This window comes from Macrosteles quadrilineatus, unplaced genomic scaffold (assembly GCF_028750875.1).
Source record: "Macrosteles quadrilineatus isolate MER2022 unplaced genomic scaffold, UCM_ALF_1.0 Scaffold_27__1_contigs__length_1626561, whole genome shotgun sequence".
Classification (NCBI taxonomy): Eukaryota; Metazoa; Arthropoda; class Insecta; order Hemiptera; family Cicadellidae; genus Macrosteles; species Macrosteles quadrilineatus.
Genome location: NW_026542620.1, coordinates 577,764 through 598,287, shown reverse-complemented (window position 1 = coordinate 598,287; position 20,524 = coordinate 577,764). Strand labels below are relative to the sequence as shown.

The 20,524-nt window shown below is 38.6% G+C and overlaps 2 protein-coding genes across 2 annotated transcripts; both read left to right on the top strand.

Moving 5' to 3' along the window:
• Positions 1–4,910: 4,910 nt before the first annotated feature.
• LOC129005609 (putative surface protein bspA-like) lies at positions 4,911–5,471 on the top strand. Its single transcript, XM_054434559.1, has one exon. It carries the CDS (start codon positions 4,911–4,913, stop codon positions 5,469–5,471), a length of 561 nt encoding a protein of 186 aa, XP_054290534.1.
• A 28-nt stretch (positions 5,472–5,499) lies between these two features.
• Positions 5,500–6,955, top strand: LOC129005608 (uncharacterized). The gene is made up of 2 exons (XM_054434558.1): positions 5,500–5,624; positions 6,472–6,955. Exons 1-2 carry the CDS (start codon positions 5,500–5,502, stop codon positions 6,953–6,955), a joined length of 609 nt encoding a protein of 202 aa, XP_054290533.1.
• Positions 6,956–20,524: the final 13,569 nt, after the last annotated feature.

Genomic DNA, 20,524 nt, shown 5'->3' with positions numbered 1-20,524 from the left:
CAACTACGTCATCGAGTTCAAACCAAAATCAAGGATATAGGTTTCGTCAAAAGAAACAAGAATACCCAGCGCAATGTATCTGGTGTGGTTATAAACCGTCCCATCCAAGAAGCACGTGTCCAGCAAAAACCGCAACATGTAACTTATGCAAAAAGATTGGTCACTTTTCGAAGGTCTGCAGATCTAAAGAAGCACAGGAAGTAACTGACGAAAATGAAGTAAGTGAACTTGGACCTTCAAATAATAAAGTATTCATAGGTACACTTGGGGATGGGTCAAAATGTAAGCCCTGGAAACTAGAATTAGAATTTGAGGGAAAACCACAAACCAATATTCAGGGGCAGATGTAACAGTAATTCCCCCTGGCATAGTTGATCCAAGTAGGATCCAGCCGACTCTAGTTGAGTTGTTTGGGGCTGGTAGAACAAAATTAGAAACTGTAGGTTGTGTTAGAGCTAATATCCAATACAGAGATGTTAAAATAAATCACATGGTATACGTAGTGAAGGGACTCATAACACCCTTGCTTGGTCGTCCAGCAATACAGGACTTGAAGATTTTAACTTTTGTTAATTCAGTTGCAGAGGTAGACAGTGACTTTTTTACCGAATACCATGAAATGTTTAGTGGTCTGGGCGTCATTCCTGATCCCTACACAATAGCACTTAAGGATGGCGCAAAGCCATACGCAATAACCACTCCTAGGACAGTACCTTTACCCCTAATGTGTCAAGTGAAAAAAGAACTAGAAAGTATGGTACAAAATAATGTAATCACACCAGTTGAGCATGCTACTGAATGGTGCTCAGCAATGGTAGTAGTGCCTAAATCTAATGGAGATGTCCGCATATGTGTTGACTTAACAAAGTTGAATGAATCCATCCAGCGGTCTTATCATCCGATTCCCAAAATTGAAACGTCTCTCAGCTCAATCTCAGGAGCAAAATGGTTTTCAAAACTTGATGCAAACAGTGGTTTTTGGCAAGTCCCCTTAAATGTAAATTCCCAGGATCTAACTACTTTCCTTACCCCTTTTGGACGTTTTAAATTTCTCAAACTTCCATTTGGAATCACATCAGCACCTGAACATTTTCAGAAATGCATGAACAAAATCTTAGACAACCAGTCAAATGTCGCAGTCCATATGGACGATATTCTGATTTGGGGCAAAACGAAAGAAGAACATGATACAGTTGTTCGGCAAGTACTTGAAAAGCTTAAAAATGTAGGAATGACACTTAACAAAGACAAAACTGAGTTTGGGAAGTCAAGTATTAAATTCCTCGGGCATTTCCTCTCATCCGATGGAATTTCTGTTGATAAGGAAAAGGTTTCCGCCATTCTCAAAATGGACTGCCCAAAAAACGTAAAAGAACTTCAAAGGTTCAATGGGATGGTAAACTTTCTTGGTAAGTTTATTCCTGACAAAGCTAAGATTTTGGCCCCAATGAATTCACTACTTCAAGCTAACGTTCCATGGATATGGGGTCCAGAGCAGGCGAAGGCATTTGATGAAATAAAACTCATTTTGACTAACTCTCCTTGCCTAGCCATTTACGATGTAAATCGGGAAACAATTATCTCCTGTGATGCCTCGCTTCAAGGACTAGGATCAACTCTTTCTCAAGTTCAAGATGATGGTTCTATACGACCAGTATCATTTGCATCCCGAAGCCTTCTTCCTTCTGAAAAAAACTATGCAAACATCGAGAGGGAGGCTACAGCTGTTGCTTGGGCATGTGAAAAGTTTCAAGAATTTATTATTGGCAAGAGAATAACAATACAAACAGATCACAAACCACTACTTCAAATTTTGAAATCCAAACATCTTGATGAATTGTCTCCAAGAATTCAAAGAATTCGATTGCGTCTCATGAGATATGATTTTTCAATTACTTATATTCCTGGAAAGCAGCTTCTAGTTCCTGATGCTCTTTCAAGAGCACCTCTCCCATTTTCAGGTACTGATGACCGTGAGTTAGAAGAAGAAACTCAAGCGTTTGTTCAAATGGTTTTGTCGTCCATCGATATAAACGACTGCATAGTTGCTAAAGTATTGGAGGAATAAAATAAAGATCCGACTTTACGTGAACTGAAAAAAATAATCATCCAAGGTTGGCCTTCTAAGACATCATTACGAGATGACCTAAAACCGTATAATTCAGTTAAGGATGAGCTAAGTGTTGATAATGAGATGATACTACGAGGTTCAAGACTTGTAATTCCGCCAGCTCTGCAGTCTTGGGCACTTCAAAGAGTACATGAAGGTCATTTTGGAATCACCAAGTGTCGTTTACGTGCAAAAGAGTCAGTCTGGTGGCCAGGAATTTCTTCAGCCATTGAATGTATGGTGAAATCATGCCCTACTTGTATTAAACATTCAAGGAACAGTCATGAACCATTGCTTCCCACACAATTCCCTGACAGGCCATGGAAAACACTTGCGATGGATTTGTTCAAACTTGAAGGCGTTTGGTTTTTGACTGTGACAGATTATTACTCCAGATATTTTGAGATAGCTGAATTAGAGTCATTAACATCACAAGAAGTAATAATGAGATGCAAAGCCTTTTTCTGTCGACATGGCATTCCAGAAGAAATTAGGTCTGACTGTGGGTCTCAATTTCAAGTCCTTGAACATTCAGATTTCAAGACATTTTCCAAAGTTTATGGCTTCAAGCATGTAACAAGTAGCCCAAAATTTTCCCAAAGCAATGGAGAGGCTGAAGCGGCAGTGAAAATCGCCAAAATGATTCTAAAGAAAAATGTGGAAGACCCTTATTTAGCGCTTCTAGCCTATCGAACGACACCCCTCTGGAATGGGTTCAGTCCCTCTCAGCTTCTTATGAACAGGCGATTACGGAGCACATTGCCTCAGACAGGACATTTGCTTTGTGGAAAACCAGATCTAAAGGATCTTAAAGGGAGAGAAGAAACATATCGTGAGAAGTACAAACACAACTATGATAGAAGGCACAAAGTGCAAACTCTCAATCCTCTTCATATAGGAGACCCAGTTTGGATTGTGGACCTTAGAAGACATGGCAAAATTGTGAAAATCCTGGACAGCCCTCGTTCATATATTGTTGAAACTGATAAGAGGAATGTGAGAAGAAATCGATTCCACCTCAAACTTGCCCCTTATTTAAGAGAGGAAAACAGTGAACAAAATTTGTCAGCAAATACACATCAAACAGAACCATACAACCGTCCAAAGAGAAATATACAAAAACCAAGCTGGTTGAAGAACTTTCAAACTTAAAAGGGAGGATGTTGTGAGAACAGTTTATTTCATAACACCTGTTAATTTCTATTAATTATTATCATATGTTTATTTGTTATTATATGTTTGTAAAAAGGTAAATAAAGTTAGTTGAGTTTGAGTTATGATATAAAACAGTGCATTCACTTAATTCTTAGTAAAATATTACAATAACATCTACATAAAACCAGATATCAATCCAGTTTTTCAGAAACCTATAAAAGTGTCTTTTTCACTTAAACCGGCGGCCTACATACTGGGAAACGGAGCGAGTGCCGTCCTATTCTTTGTCGCGGGGGTCATAAACTGTCAAAACCGTCAAGTAGGCCCGAGTGCCGTTTGCCTCCCCAGACCTTAAGACTGATTCAGGGGGTGGTATTAGTGAAAGGGGGCGTGAGGGGCAGGATGTAACGGATACCGGTGCAGTTTCTTAACTGGGCTACCCTAAATCGATTGAAAAAATCGACTCTATCAGTAAACATTCACTCATTTTTCATAAATAGCAAGTTTGGTTTGGTTAGGTTATATAATAGTTAAATTTTATCCTTCAAACAAGTTTTTCTCATCTTTCCCCCCTTCCTGGTCGCTCTATCCACCCACATATCCACCGCATTGAGAAAAAATTCAATGAACTAGTGCAAATCTTAGGGGATAACCTCAATCCAAAACCTTCGGAAATTGCCGAACGTTATAAATTTCAGCAAATTTGTCAAGTCGGTGAGCAGTCAATTTCCGATTTTGTCATTGCTCTTCAAAGGGGGCTAAGTACTGTAACTTTTCAGAATTACATTGCCGGATTTTTGAGCGATGTTGTTAAGAGGAAGATTTTTACTGAAACCGACAGCGAAAAGTTTACCTTCAAAAGGGTTGTCGAAATAGCCTTCAAGTCCTAATTCAAACCTAATTCAAATCCAATTTTCTTCAAACCTCGACCTGTGCCATTTTCTCTTTCAAGCGACGATTCAGATAGTAATGCATCACTCATTATATGTTTAAAAGATTACGAAGAAGAAAATAACATTAACCCTCAAAGTCCCAATGATGCCAATGGTATCACAATATGAAAGGTGTATTAATGGTCTGAAGGTTGGCAGAACTGGAATATCAGCTGTGTTCACCAGAACTTTTTGTTAAGAAGAAATTCTCAGCTGTTCAGAGTTCTTGGCGCACCGGCAGTTTCCCTCATTTCCATGATTATATTTATTTTCATTTTTTTTTATATTGCACAATAAGTCATACTTTTAAAATGCTTTTTAGCCTTTGTCCAGGTTTTTATTCATAATCCTAACCTATTCAGGGGCAAAGTAAATCATGAGTCCATATGACATCAGTGGGACTCTGTGACGTGGAGTGATGTGAGAATTCACATTTATCCATCAAATCAATTAGCGATAAAATGATATGGATTAAATTATAAAGACTGATAAACAAAATTGTTGAAAAACTTATTTTAGTCCTATGTCTGTTTATTCTTTAAAACATTAACTATACATATTATAATAAACATAAATACCGGTGTCCAACAATTTTTCTCTGCTTTTACTATTTGAATATTATCAATTATTATTTTATGTACCTAGAAGTTTTCCATTGTATTTTTGATACATAGGCCTAGTTAATAATTTTTAGATTTTTTTATTTGTAGGCCATGAACGACCAAATAAGCAGATCTGAAACAGACCGCCTACTACGAGGTGACCTATCAGACATTAAAGACCTTGCGGATGAGGAGGACGAGGAATTTGTAGAAGAAGACGAATTCAACAGAAGAATCGCAGAATTTGAAGATTTTATTCAAAGCCAAGAAGTAGATGTCGACGAGGTGGGTAATGATGCGCATAATATGTTTGACGACCTGGATCCTCCCGGTGGTCCTGACCAACCCTCTGATGAACCGGACCAACAATCTGATGAACCGGACCAACCCTCTGATGAACCGGGCCAACCCACTGATGAACCGGACCAACCCTCTGATGAACCGGGCCAACCCACTGATGAACCGGACCAACCCTCTGATGAACCGGACCAACCCTCTGATGAACCGGACCAACCCTCTGATGAACCGGACCAACCCTCTGATGAACCGGACCAACCCTCTGATGAACCGGACCAACCCTATGATGAACCGGACCAACCCACTGAAGGTCGAGAGCAGCCACCTGGACAGAACCGACTGAAGACTATCCAGATGAAAATAGGCCGTTATTGAGCCGACTAACTAAAGCAGAGCAAAAGACATGGCGAAAACAGAGAGGCGCTGGAGGAACTTAGATGAAAATGAAATTTTTCCTGACCTCGAAACAGAAATAATTCCTCCCACCCCACCAGATCATGTAGGTCTGCCTCAGGAGTATTTCAGTAGGTATATTGAGGAGATCCTAGAAAATCTTGCGCTTCAAACTAATATTTATTCCGTGCAGAAAAGAGGCACATCAGTCCAATTCAAACAACACACTTCAACACATATTCTAGTTAAATAAAAAAAATTCTTAGGAATACAAATAATGTCTTCTATCGTGAAAATGCCATCATATAAAATTTACTGGAGCGACGAGACACGGTACAAGCCAATAGCAGATTCTGTGTCACGCAATCGTTTTCAATTGCTGTGTTCAAACTTCCCTGTGAATAACAATGAAAATCCGCCAAACGGTCTGGATCCAAACCATGATCCAGAGACCTGGATCATTCCGCCAGAGACAACATGAGAGCTGTTCCCCTAGATAGCAAACACTCAATCGACGATATGATAATTCCCTTCAAAGGGAGAACCAGTTTTATAATAAAGTGAATATTGTAATAATCGTCAGCTTTATTCAGCAACCAAATGAATAGTAATTTCTTTACAGGTTATGGGCCCAGAAAATCAAATGAAGAGATATATAAAATCAAGCCCAATTGACAAGGGGAAAATTTATGAAGATGGCTTCTACCAACCTTAACTTTCCGCAACTTAGCGACACTAACTTTTCTAATTGGAAAAGGTTTTGGAGGGACTTAAAGCAGATGTGTTTAAGGAACTGAAAGTTTTTAAGACCGAGATGGAAGAAATAAGTAAGTCACTTAATTTTTTATCAGATAAGGTAGACTCGTCTAACAATCTTATAGAAGAGCTTAAACAGGAAATAAAGAATCTCAAAAAAGAGAACGAGCATCTGCGTGTGAGAAATTCATCTCTTAAATTCATCTGTGACTGATCTACAAAGCAGGGTGAGGTCGCTCGAACAATACACAAGACGAAGCAACATTGAAATCAGTGGCATCCCAGCGTCTCCGAAAGAAGATGTTATCAAGCTGGTGAAAGACGTTGGAGCTGTGATCGGCGTGTCTGTAGAGGAGTCGCAGATCAACGCGGCACATCGTGTACCCAGCTTCCGCAGCGACCGGGCCCCTTCTCTTGTGGTGCAGTTCAACGCCAGGACCGTCAGAGACATTTGGCTACAGAAGTTTAGGGAGAACAGGGCATCAGCCACAGCGGATAAGGTAAACTCGGCCTTTCCTAAAACCAGTCTCTTTGTAAATGAACACCTCTCTCCAATAAATAAGTTATTTCTATCCAAACTAAAAAAGAAATGTCGCGACATCGGCTATGCTTTTGTCTGGTGTCGTGAGGGGAAATTCTTTGTTAGAAAAGCTAATGGTGAAAAGTGTATCAAGATTGAAAATGAAGCAGACATTGAAAAACTCAAGTAAAAAAGGCTTGTTTAAAACAAGTTTTGTTTTTCTTTATTTTCTCTCACATATTGTAATATGTTTGTATTATTTTTACCTAAAGTCATGAGTTGTTTTTGAAAAACATGTTTTATGGAGCTTAATAGTTTTAATTACTTTTCTTCCCTAAGTAGTAATTTTTTTGAGGTTACCAATGATGATAACAAAGAAATTTTCACCTTAATCTATTGTAATATTAGAAGTTTAAGAAAAAATTTCAATAACTTTTTAGTTGAACTGTCACAATTGCATAAATGTATTTCTTTTATTGTGCTAAGTGAGGTTTGGATAAACTCTGATGAGACAAATCTGTACAATAGTCCAAACTATAATATATTTTCTCAATGTAATGATTCGTACAGATCAGGTGGTGTAATTTGTTACGCATTGGATTCTATTTGTGTTACCGAGACAAAAGTTAGCAGTATGAGAACTGCTGATACCCTTTTAGTAGACGTTAAAATAAGCAAGTGTTACAAGTCAGGAGCCCCGCGCAACAATAGCCAGGCGCCGTCTCAAAAGGGTTGTTTGTTAAACGGGTTTCTTCGAACGCACGACTGATAGACAATAGACCCATGTCAACGGACTACCTCAATAGGGGCCCTAGAACCTTCTCAGTTCTACCCTGGTTTGTAAACAACGGATACTCGAACTCTCTACTCTAGAATGTTCTACGGCAAACTTATATAAGGGACCGTCTTCCAGCACACGGCAGTTGAGTTGAGTAGAGCCTTCCGAGAATCGTCGCGGCAAGTGTCCGTCGGTGTTAGTGACCAGTGCTAGTGCTAGTGGCAGTGACAGTGTAGTGACAGTGAGAGTAACAGTGTAGTGACTCTAGTGACAGTGTAGTGACAGTGTTGTAACAGAAGTGATAAATCCTGTAGAGGCTAGCTGTAAGTAGAAACATTGTAAATTAGAATAGGCTTTAGCTAGGTTTAGATAGGGTTAGTTAGGTGTTAGGTAATTCTAATATCTGTAAATATAGAATAATTAGTGTAAATAAATAGTTATTATAAAATCGCCAAGTTTTATTTGTAAAGAACCTGCTAAGCCCGCAACAATTGGTGTCAGAAAGCGGCATTATTTTGGCGAATTTATTTGTAAAAAAGAATTAAGGATTTTGTTAGATATTAGTAAGATTCAAGGTCTTTGTTACATATTAGTAATTTGTGTCGTAAATTTGTTTACAAAGGATAAAATCATTTATTGTAAAATTATTGTAATTGTTTGCATAAAAATGGCTTTCAAAGGTGTAAAACTTGATGAATTAAAAGTAGCTGATCTTAGGAGAGAATTAGAAGAACGAGATCTAGATACTAGTGGAACTAAATCAGCCCTTCAGGCACGCCTTAAACAAGCTTTAATTGATGCAGGTGAAGACCTAGATAACGTTTTATTTGAAACATCTGATTTCAATAAAATGCTTAAAAACTTAGAGTCAAAAATGTCTGAAAATACTAAAACACTAGAATCAAAAATGTCAGAAAATAACAAAAACTTAGAAGCTAGCATTGAGTCAAAGATGTCAGAAAATAACAAAAACTTAGAAACTAGCATTGAGACAAAAATGTCAAATGTAGAATCAAAAATGCTCAACAAATTAGGTGAATATTCTAGCAAAGTTGATAGTTTAGAAAGTAGGATAAATGAAATCGATGAGAAAGTTAACTGTATAGAAAAGAGTCTAGAAGATAGGTTAGTTGATAAGCTTAGGCAGGAGATGGCTGCATCGGGGAGCTTCACACCTTCGTCATTGGCTGGCACTGACGAACTTCGGCAGGATAACACCCCAGAAACGATCTCCAAGCCAGCGCCCACCATTGCTGCCGCTGTACCTCAGAACATCGTTCCTCATTTCGATGGTAAAACTCCCTGGGAGGACTACATGCTTCTCTTCGAGACAGCGGCTATGGTCCATGGGTGGACCGAGGAAACAAAGGCTTCGACGCTGTGTCTTGCACTACGGGGCGATGCATTAGCTGTTCTGCATGCTATGCCAATGGCGGAGCGAAAGAATTTCGCAGAATTAGTAAGAAGATTGGACATGCGCTTTGGACATCGACATATGGACCAGCTCTACCGATCACAGCTGCGGAACCGTATCCAGAAGCCCAGCGAGTCGCTCCAGGAGTTTGAAGCCGACATTGCTCGCCTGGTGAGAAACGCCTATCCATCGGTCACGGATGATGTCTACGAGAGTTTGGCGGTGGATAAATTCCTAGACGGTCTACGTGAACCTGAGACTCAACAGGCAGTGAAGCTCGCCAGACCAAAGACCCTGAGTGACGCACTGACACAGGCACTGGAGTTCGAGGCTGTGCGACAGTCGGTGAGGGACCAGGCTCGAGTCCGCGTGGCAGACGCAGAACCTACAACTCCACTGGACATCGAGGAGCTAGTAAAGAGAGTGCTGGAGGCACTAAAAACTCGTCGCCGGCAGATACGCTGTTGGAGCTGCGGACAGATGGGACATCCCCGGAGTAAATGTCCTTCGACCACATCAGAACCGACGCAGGAAAACTAAGGAGGGTTGATGGAAAGGGGCAACCGTCAGCCCGCGATTGGAAAGCCCCGAGGAAAAGTGGTAAAGTTGCTTCACTGGGAAGTCAGTCGAGCAGTTTCTACGTCGACGGAAAGGTGAACGGGCGTCTCCAAAGCTGTCTTCTGGACACCGGGGCGACTATGACCATCCTGAATCCAAACACTGTGTCGACGGAAGATATTTCACCAACATCATGGTCTCTACGTACAGCTACAGGTCAGCTGGCTCAGGTCTATGGGCAGACGGTTGCTACCTTCCACATCGGTGGCTGCGTGTTTCAACACTGCGCACTTGTTGCCGACATAGACGAGGACGTGATTTTGGGAACCGATATAATGGTGAAGTACGGACTGAAGTTGGACATGTCAAGAGGACTAGTGACTCTCGGAGATGAAGATGTCATACTACGACACGGAAAAGATATCTCTGCACGCGTCCTCCTTCTGGAAGACACAACGCTACCAGCACGCAGCCAAGTCATCGCCCGAACTATTGTCGAAGGAGATTGGACTAGTGGGCAAAGTGTTCTTCTGGAGCCAGGAAGTGACAGTGAATCCCAGCTTGGACGTGGTGTCTTTGTCGCCAGATCCTTATTTAACTTAGGACATGAAAATCCGGTGCAACTGATGAACTTGAATGGTTTTCCTGTTACGATAAAAAGAGGAGTAACGATCGGAACGTGCGTGGCTGTTAATTCGGTGGTACGTCAACTAAGATCATGCCCGCCATCTCCAAATGGATTACCGAAGGAGCTAGAAGATTTCGTGGAGAGCACCTGTCAGGAGCTGACGCATCAACAAAGTGCAAAAATAAAGGACTTTATTACTAGATGGCAAGATGTCTTTGAGTACGGAAGTGGCCCTAGAGGAAGGACGAATATAGTACAACACAAGATAGACACCGGAGATGCAAAACCCATACGTCAGGCCCCTAGACGACTCCCACTGGCAAAACGTGACGAAGCCGAGAGAATCATAAAGGAGATGGAAGCGGATGGTGTCATCGAGCCTTCTAGCAGCCCTTGGGTGTCACCTGTGGTACTAGTGAAAAAGAAAGACGGCTCAACAAGATTTTGCGTAGACTACCGCCTTCTCAACAATGTCACCAAGAAAGACAGCTACCCTCTACCCAGGATTGATGACACACTCGACACTCTGGGAGGATGTCAGATATTCTCAACCTTAGACCTCAGAAGTGGCTACTGGCAGGTCGGGCTCGCTCCTGAGGACAAGGAGAAGACAGCGTTCTCTATTGGGACAGGACTTTGGCAATTCACTGTGCTTCCTTTTGGACTTTGCAATGCCCCTGCTACTTTTGAAAGGCTCATGGAGAACGTCCTCAGGGGATTGTCATGGGAAACATGCCTGGTATACTTGGATGACATTATCGTCCTAGGCAAATCCTTCGAAGACCACCTGAAGAACCTGGAGAATGTCTTTATGCAACTGCGGATGGCTAATCTCAAGTTGAACCCCAAGAAGTGCAACTTGTTCCGCAAACAGGTTAATTACCTCGGCCATGTTGTATCAGACAAAGGAGTATCTGTGGATCCGGAGAAGATCAGAGCTATCACTGATTGGCCAATACCTCAGGATAAACACCAAGTTAGGAGCTTCCTTGGGCTGTGCGCTTACTACAGAAGATTTGTAAAAGGATTTGCTAATATTGCCAAACCACTAACTAAATTGACCGAAGACAAGAGAATCTTTGTTTGGGACAACGACTATGAGAAATTAACGACCTACTAATTAAACAGTTTAATGGATATATTCAAGCTTTTGCAGATGATATTGGCTTCTTTTATTCCCACAAAAACAGTGATATCCTAAAGACAATGATAGACAATGATTTGAATGTTTTACAAAATTGGTGTGTGAAAAATAAAATGCAAGTAAACGTTAGTAAAACCAAATATATTAATTTCGATTTTCGAGGTTTTGATTTTATTTCTCCAATTATCTATCACCAAGACACCTGTCAGGGCCCTCCTTGTAATTGCGAACAAATTGAAAAAGTTAATTCTTTTAAATATCTAGGACTAACTTTTGATTGTAAAATTACATGGGAAAAACATATTCATGGTCTGCATTCAAAAATTAAACAATCAATAAGGAAGTTTTACTTATTAAAAAACATTTGTGAAGAATCTTTATTAAAAAAATTATATCATGCATTAATAAATTCAAGATTACAATATGGGCTAATTTGTTGGGGTGGAACATTTAAAACTTTTATAAATAGATTAAGAACCACTCAGAATCATTTTTTGCGCATAATTCTAGGAAAACGGCGAAGAGAAAGTTCTTTTCCTCTTTATCAACAGATGAAAATAATGCCAATTCAAAATCTTTATAATTTTAAGGTTTTAAAATCTTTTTTCATGCAAAGTGGGAATAATGGAACTGAAGACCTTTACTACAACACGAGAAGAATAGATAAAATGATTGTTAAAACACCAAAGGTCAACAAAGAGATTTTTAAACATTCGTTTTTATTTCTAGGTCCTTTCATCTACAATCAATTACCAATTGAAATAAAAACATGCAATTCTATTAACCTATTTTCAAATAAAGTAAAAGATTGGTTATTTAATATTGAGGATACTTGGCGTCTCAGGAGTATTTTGCAATAGGCTATTTGAATTTTCTCATTGTGTATTGTATAGAAGTATGTTATTTTAAGTAATATTATTAGCGATATTCTATTTTTGTTAAAAAGATACTTTTATTTTTGTTACATAACAAGTTAAAGTTAAGTTTTTAATATTTAAGAAAATGAAATCGTCACAGGCAGCGGCGACCTTGTAATCAGTTAAGTGGAAGACTGGACTCACTGATAAGTTACTGATAAGTTTCTTTGTACACTGGCCACATGTACTGGATAAAGTGGCCAGTTAATTTCCAAGCCAGTTTTGTATCCATTGTGTGTTTTTATTGGAGGAAATAAATTCATTATTTCATTATTTCATTATTTCATGTGCTAACTTTGCATGTACGTGTGTCGCGATAAGCAATGTTACACTTCTAGACTCAGTTCCTCGCTTCAATTAGTTTTATTAATGACCGTTGTAATCGTTTGGCTGCAGCACCTGTCAAGCAACTGTCCACGCGTTGAATTATGGGCTGAGCGCTCAGCGTGCGCTGATTGGCTGACAATGGTCATTAGACCACGCTGAGGCTCTCGCTCGGACGACCCGATGCTAAAGCAATTAGATCGCGCCGGAATGCAGCGGACGACGGTATAGTCCGCCGCGCGCGGTCTCACGCCCTTTCTTTTATCCTTACTCTTTTCTTTTAAGCCCGTGTACGTTTTTGAATTCATTATTGTAATTCGTTTATTCTGTCAGTCGCGGTTTGCTTTGTAAATTGTAATGTGTTATTTTTAATCGATGAAATTGTTAAAGATTAATTTTTTTTAAGTAATAAAGTGTTAGCTGATCCCTATTTGCTTGTTTTAATATTCGTTCTTCCTGCTCCCAACCGCTAAGAAGACTACAAGAGAGGCTGCTGTGACATAATGACTAAATTACTTTTTCAACTTTACCAAAGTCTTTTAAATAAAAATCCAAGGCAGTTTACAATTTAAATTTTTTTTGATATCTCTCATAACTTTTGAATAAAACAGCTGGCACACTTATATCAATCACCCTGTATTTTTTAATACCTTGTAACCCCAAAATCTTACAGCAAAATAACAACCAGCTTTTTCTGCTGGTAATATGGGTTCTCTCAAAGGCGTCTCTTGCCCTACTATATCGTCAATTCGAAAAATGACGTGTTTTACATTTAGGTGCATAATAAATGCACATAATTACACAGTTGGTCGAATAAAGTATAGTACAAAAAACATCTTTCCTTCGAAAAATATACAGAATAGGATGAACGTGCACTGATCTCTTCATTCTTCTTATATTCTTCAGCATCAGAGCAACTGACAACATGTACTCCCTGATTGATGGCGTCTTTACAACTAGAAAACTAAACTCCGCCGAACAGACGTATTAGAACGGTCGCTGGCTACGTTACTAGCGACCGTGTCAACCACTGGTGACGTGGCTAGTGACCGTATTAGTCGCTGGCGACGTGGCTAGTGACCTTATTAGTCGCTGGTGACGTGGCTGGTGACCGTATTAGTCGCTGGTGACCGTATTAGTCGCTGGTGACGTGGCTAGTGACCTTATTAGTCGCTGGTGACGTGGCTGGTGACCGTTTAGTCACTGGTGACGTGGCAACCAACCGTGTCAATCACAGGCGACATGGCTAGCGACCGTATTAGTCGCTGGTGACGTGGCTAGTGACCTTATTAGTCGCTGGTGACGTGGCTGGTGACCGTTTAGTCACTGGTGACGTGGCAACCAACCGTGTCAATCACAGGCGACATGGCTAGCGACCGTATTAGTCGCTGGTGACGTGGCTAGCGACCGTATTAGTCGCTGGTGACGTGGCAACCAACCGTGTCAATCACAGGCGACATGGCTAGCGACCGTATTAGTCGCTGGTGACGTGGCTAGTGACCGTATTAGTCGCTGGTGACGTGGCTAGTGACCGTATTAGTCGCTGGTGACGTGGCAACCAACCGTGTCAATCACAGGCGACATGGCTAGCGACCGTATTAGTCGCTGGTGACGTGGCTAGTGACCGTATTAGTCGCTGGTGACGTGGCTAGTGACCGTATTAGTCGCTGGTGACGTGGCTAGTGACCGTATTAGTCACTGGCGACGTGGCAACCAACCGTGTCAATCACAGGCGACATGGCTAGCGACCGTATTAGTCGCTGGTGACGTGGCTAGTGACCGTATTAGTCGCTGGTGACGTGGCTAGTGACCGTATTAGTCGCTGGTGACGTGGCTAGTGACCTTATTAGTCGCTGGTGACGTGGCTGGTGACCTTATTAGTCGCTGGTGACGTGGCTGGTGACCGCATTAGTCGCTGGTGACGTGGCTAGTTACCGTATTAGTCGCTGGTGACGTGGCTGGTGACCGTATTAGTCGCTGGTGACGTGGCTAGTTACCGTATTAGTCGCTGGTGACGTGGCTGGTGACGTGGCTGGTGACCGTATTAGTCGCTGGTGACGTGGCTAGTTACCGTATTAGTCGCTGGTGACGTGGCTGGTGACCGTTTAGTCGCTGGTGACGTGGCTGGTGACCGTTTAGTCGCTGGTGACGGGGCAACCGACCGTGTCAATCACAGGCGACATGGCTAGCGACCGTATTAGTCGCTGGTGACGTGGCTTTTTATAAATATTCTGTCTCAATCTCACTCTTTAAGTGCAACTAACTCATGTTTGTTATAATCAGATTTACTTGAGTTCTAGTAATAAGTGCAGATTGCCAATACTTGTTTAAAAAAAAATAAATTAATAATCATTATAAGACAGCTGTAATGGTATTTTAACTAAATTAATAAAAAAAAAAACAGTTATCCAACGTGAATATTCATTGTTAAGTTGTAGAATTAATCTAACCAAAGAAAGTGGCCTTACACAAGATTATACAATTAATTTATTACAAGTTTTTAAATTGAGTAGAAAAAGTTTAATATCGATGCATAACGATACAGTGATCTTCACTCATAAAGTGTACTATATTTATATTGCTTCAACATACTCATGAGAAATTCTTGCATTTATATTTATGAAATGGAATATATATATAAATAGGTTACATACCTTATTAATATATATGCATGGAATATATATGCATATTCAACTTGTAATACCAAAAATCACGTTCATCATGATCAAATCATCAAATCATCATAGGTACAATCATAAAATTTACAAAAATCATTAACTAAAATATGTACATTTTAACAGTTTTTTTTACAAAATAAATAGTAAAAGTAAAAAAGTAGATCATGAAATTTGGAAAAGTTCTCATAAAACCATGTTGTGTGTTTTATGCTAATACCGAATCAAACACTAAATGTACCCAAAGTTTTTATTCACCTCTTTGACAGAAATATTATCCCAGAGCAACGATTGAAAGAATTTAATTAATCTTGTAAATTGTTTCATTTCCTCTTAACAAATTTAGACTACTCACAGGGATTAGTAATAGAAAGTAAAATATATTACAGAAAAATATACCAATGTAAAAAAATTATATGCAATACTACACAAAACTCATACATTACTTTTTGTTAGAACTTAGAAGCGTAGGAATACTTTAAAACCTCGATTATCCAGGATAAGCTGAATTAATTAAATCCATAGTTAACAGTGAAAAAATATTGCTTTCTTTAGAAACTAGAATAGGTTTCAATTTAGTTAAATATTCTTTACATTTTTACCCAAATACAGTTTGTCTCTTATCAAATTTTATGTACCTAATAAAATTGTATCAAAAAAAGAACAGTTAAAAACTAAAAAAAAAAAAACATTAAAATACTTTGCAACAGCAAAAAATATAGGTATTAAATTTTATTTTATATTTTCCTAGATCCAATCAGCATAGAATCAGTATGAATTAAAAACATGAAAGTTTCCTAGATTATTGGTACTTTTACAAGAACACTGAAATTTTACAAGAAATAATAACCCAAATAGTAAAATTTATGTAAGATTTTACTTGGTGAAAATGAGTTTCAGCTGTCATATAAACAATAAAAACTTACAATAATCTTTTTTTTTACAACAAACTTATTGTTAGAATTATGAAAAGAGCTGTTATATATGAGTATGTTCAGATAAGATCTTACCAGAGATGATCCGATAACCACGAAAAACCACAGTGCTTCTTCCATGGCTCAAACGGAGTGAACCATTCGCAACTAGGCTAGATTTGGTGTAAAATTTAATGATAAATTGTCATAATTGCACGCGATTGCCATACTTATCTGACGTAATACAACTTGCGCAAGTTTGCTGTGCGCTATACTCTGTTCACAACATTTGACCTTCAATATTTTTTATTGAATAACACATTCTATCGATGCTGATATGAATATCATAGGCTCTCTACGGAACAGTAACCTATAATAAAACTATATTACTAATATTAAATATTACTGATTATTGTTATTTATGTGCATAATAAATCATTATAAACAAATACAACAAATACGTTTTCTAGGATGGTATTGGAATTATTTACACGTTTACAATGTCAATTTGTGGTTTAAACAACGATTTCAGAAACGCTGTCACTAACAGAACTATCGGCTTGAAAATTGATTATGTAATGTGTATTAAGATTTATTATAAAAATAATTTGTTGGATTTTTGTATATAGCAAATCGATCCCTAAATATTTATTTTTGTAGACATATTGGGTATAAATTAAAACTCTTATCCTCTAAATATGCCTTTTGCGGCCGTTTGGATAATGATCCCGTGAAAGCCCTGTTGTGATATTTGATACTCTGTCTTTCCTTCTTTAGTTTATGTATAATTTGTTAAATCATATGTTATTTATGTTTTTGTTAATTGACTGTTTGTGCACAATCCTCTAACATGTTTAAGTATCATTCCTAAGTAAATTAAAGCCTTGTTCTGATCAGGTAATCAATTTCATTTCTATTACAATTTAATTTACTTCGATCAAGAAGAATGGATCGTCTTCTATGTCCAAATATACTAGAGTTGAATCCAGAATCAAACAATTCATCTACAGTTTGGAATCACTGGCAACACAGATTCCAAAATTTTATTAGAAGTACAAATGCTAATGAGGAAGAGAAATTTCGTCTTCTTATCAATTACATATTACCTACCATATATGAATACGTAAGTCAATGCCATTCTTACAATGAAGCTTTAACTGTCCTCAAAAATGTATTTGTTAAACCTGTAAACGAGGTTCTTGCCAGACATAACCTCTTTACTCGCCGTCAAGAAACAAATGAAACTGTTGACCGGTATTTAGAATCATTAAGACTACTTAGTCGCGACTGCCAATTCAAAGCAGTTACAGCGGAAAGCAATCGTGATGACTGTATTCGTGACTCATTTATTAGAGGTCTTCTAAGTCCCGTAATACGGCAACGCCTACTCGAAAATGAAAATTTGACTTTGGTGGATGCTCATGCTCAAGCTCGTGCTTTGGAGATGGCTCAACTGCATTCCTTGCAGTATGATACTCCTTGTGCAACAATAAATGCTGTTTCAAATGACTTATTGACTAAGGACTCTGCTACTGATAAAACAACTAGTATTAGTCACGACCCTGCTGTAGGAGCTGTGCGTTCCAAAAACTACTTTTGTGGTGGATTTAGACATCCTCGCATAAACTGTCCAGCAAAGGACCAAACTTGTAATAGTTGTGGAAAGACAGGCCATTTTCAGAAAGTTTGCCAGTCACAATCAAAGAAAACTACTTCTGCTATTCAAAATTCTGTGTGTGAAATTCCTTGTTCTATCTCACACCAGTCCAAAGTTAAAACCATTGTCACTATTAACGGTTTCAAGGTTAAAGTTTCCATTTCCAAATCCTAAGTTTTTAAATTATCCAGAGTTTCTGATAAGAATTCAAATACATGTCCATCCCTTTTAAACTGGGCCCCACGTTGGGCGCCACTTTGCAGCCTCCCGAGGGAATTACATGAATTTGCCAAGTCACAATGGGGCTGGGTCGTGGGAGTTGCCTAGTTGTATATTTAATCCTTAAATCAGTTCACCTTGATGCCACAGGGTGCCACCTCGTTTGCCTTAGATTTGAGGAAGTTCCGTTAACGAGGAAAGGAAATTCCTGGCGGGTTGGATGGATGCCTGGTTTTTATTTGACCGCAAGGTGAGCCGATTACGCAAAGTTTGAGACAAAAGAACAGTTTATACGGTAAGACCAAAATGAACACACCTTACAATTAAATAAATAAAATGAACCCTTGAGATAAACATATGTAGAGAACTTTGTGAGGAGAAATCTAAAATTAAGTTAGGCCTACCTAGGTTGAATGGTTGTTGACCACTTGATCATGAGAATTACTTAACCTAACCAGTCAATGTAATCAATAATACAAGACAAATTCAATTTTACAAAATTACAGTTTACTAGAGAAAGGCAAATATATGGTGATACAAAGAGAGATAACAAACGAATTCTTCAAAAATATAGATCGCAATTAAATGACAATAGGCAACAATAGGCCGGAAGCAAATCCTTAACCAACGATAACTCTCAAAATATACGTTATATCTGAGTGGAACAAAACATAGAAATCTATACTATTATAAAAAAGAGGTGGTTGCTGTATGTGTGTATGGGAAAAGTAAACTCGAAAAATACTGGTCGGATTGGGCTGAAATTTGGCATGATGATAGCTCACATTCCCGATTAACATATAGGCATATTCTTATTTCAAAAATCCTTTCGGGCTCCGCCCCAGTGGCTCTGGAGTTTCCCATGTTAACCTTATGAGAAATGGAATTATTGAATCTTAACAGCTGTTTCAATTAAACAAGTTGGTTCTGTTCCATGATGTTCAATAGCATTAAAGTTACAAGGATTACCAACAGGGTGCAGCACTATTATTTCTTTTACATTTATGACAACAGCTAATTTGCAACCAAAAGGTGAGTGAGCGTAGCGAACGAACTTCAACCTAAAGGCGAGTTAGCGTAGCGAACGAGCTAACCTGAAGGCAAGTGAGCGCAGCGAACGAGCTCCAACCTAAAGGTGAGTGAGCGTAGCGAACGAGCTCCAACCTAAAGGTGAGTGAGCGTAGCGAACAAACTTCAACCAGGACCGTGATTGAGCCATGCGAACGAGATAATCTTGAAAATTAAGAAGTTAAACGGGGCAAAGCCCGCGGGTTACAGCTAGTTAACAATAAAACAATGACAATTCAATTTAACAAAGAGACAAATTACTACTGAGAAATCAAAATACTAAACGATACACAAAGGACTTGATATAGATCTACAAATATAGATATACTTAATAAAGTAAATATTTTAATTTCAATTCAACAAAGGACAATTACTAAATTTAATTTTCTTAAAAACTCAAATATTAGAAAGTGTGCATCAACAGTTGTCGTTCACATAATGATGAGGAATGTGAATAAGTACTAATTAGACATAGACATAGACATAGACATGGACATGTTTTATTCATGAATTGGGTACAAATTATACAATGTACATCTCAATCGTCAAATTACTAAATTTACATATTACAATTACATAGGAGCCTAATTTCTCCAAGATCCGATCATCTGTCCTAACCTAACCTACGTTCCGCACCCGGAATGGGTAGGGTCCATCACTCAGTCGTCCACTAGGTTGATATCTCATGATTTGAAATAAATCAAAATTGTTTGCCTGCTATTCATCCAAACCCACGTGATCTCCCAGATACCGCTCATATATGACTAATTTTTGTTTCAAGGCAAAGCACAAGATAATTCACAACCAAATTTTGTATATGCAACACTAGTTACTACATTATTATTTCAAATCCGTTTTTGGTTTTTATTGTGAAACAAAACAGTACACTAAGGGAACAGAAAATATAAAGGCTAGGTAACTACTATTAGAAACTATTTGGCAATTTCCTAAGCCGTCCATATTACTCATTATTAAGTTTAAGACGGAAATACTAGATATTTCAAAATGTTGCTAAATTCAAGTTGCCAAATATACTAGGCTACACTTGTTGAGCCTAGGCTAGTATTATTTTGTTTGCTGACTTACCTTAAGTTGTAGTCGAAGTTAGTTATCTTATTTATATACGGTAGTAAACTTTTTGAAAATAGTTTATTCGGTACTGTTTTATTGAAGCACCATTGTTTATTATTCATTTTGAATTTTAGTTCAAAAATATTAGTTGACAGGAACAATGCAATTTGTATTTGTTATTTTGGTTCAATAGATGAGTTATGGATTTGTTACCAACCAAATCCATTGAGGCGTATTAGATAAAATGTTAAATAAGGGACCTTGGTACCAGTTATCATTTACGTATTTGGCGAGGCGTTATGGAATATAAGGGCAAGGCCACCATAGCTAATCTTCGGCGAGCGACTTACCCTCAGTCACCCTGAGTCAGTAACTGGTACATTCACCCTACT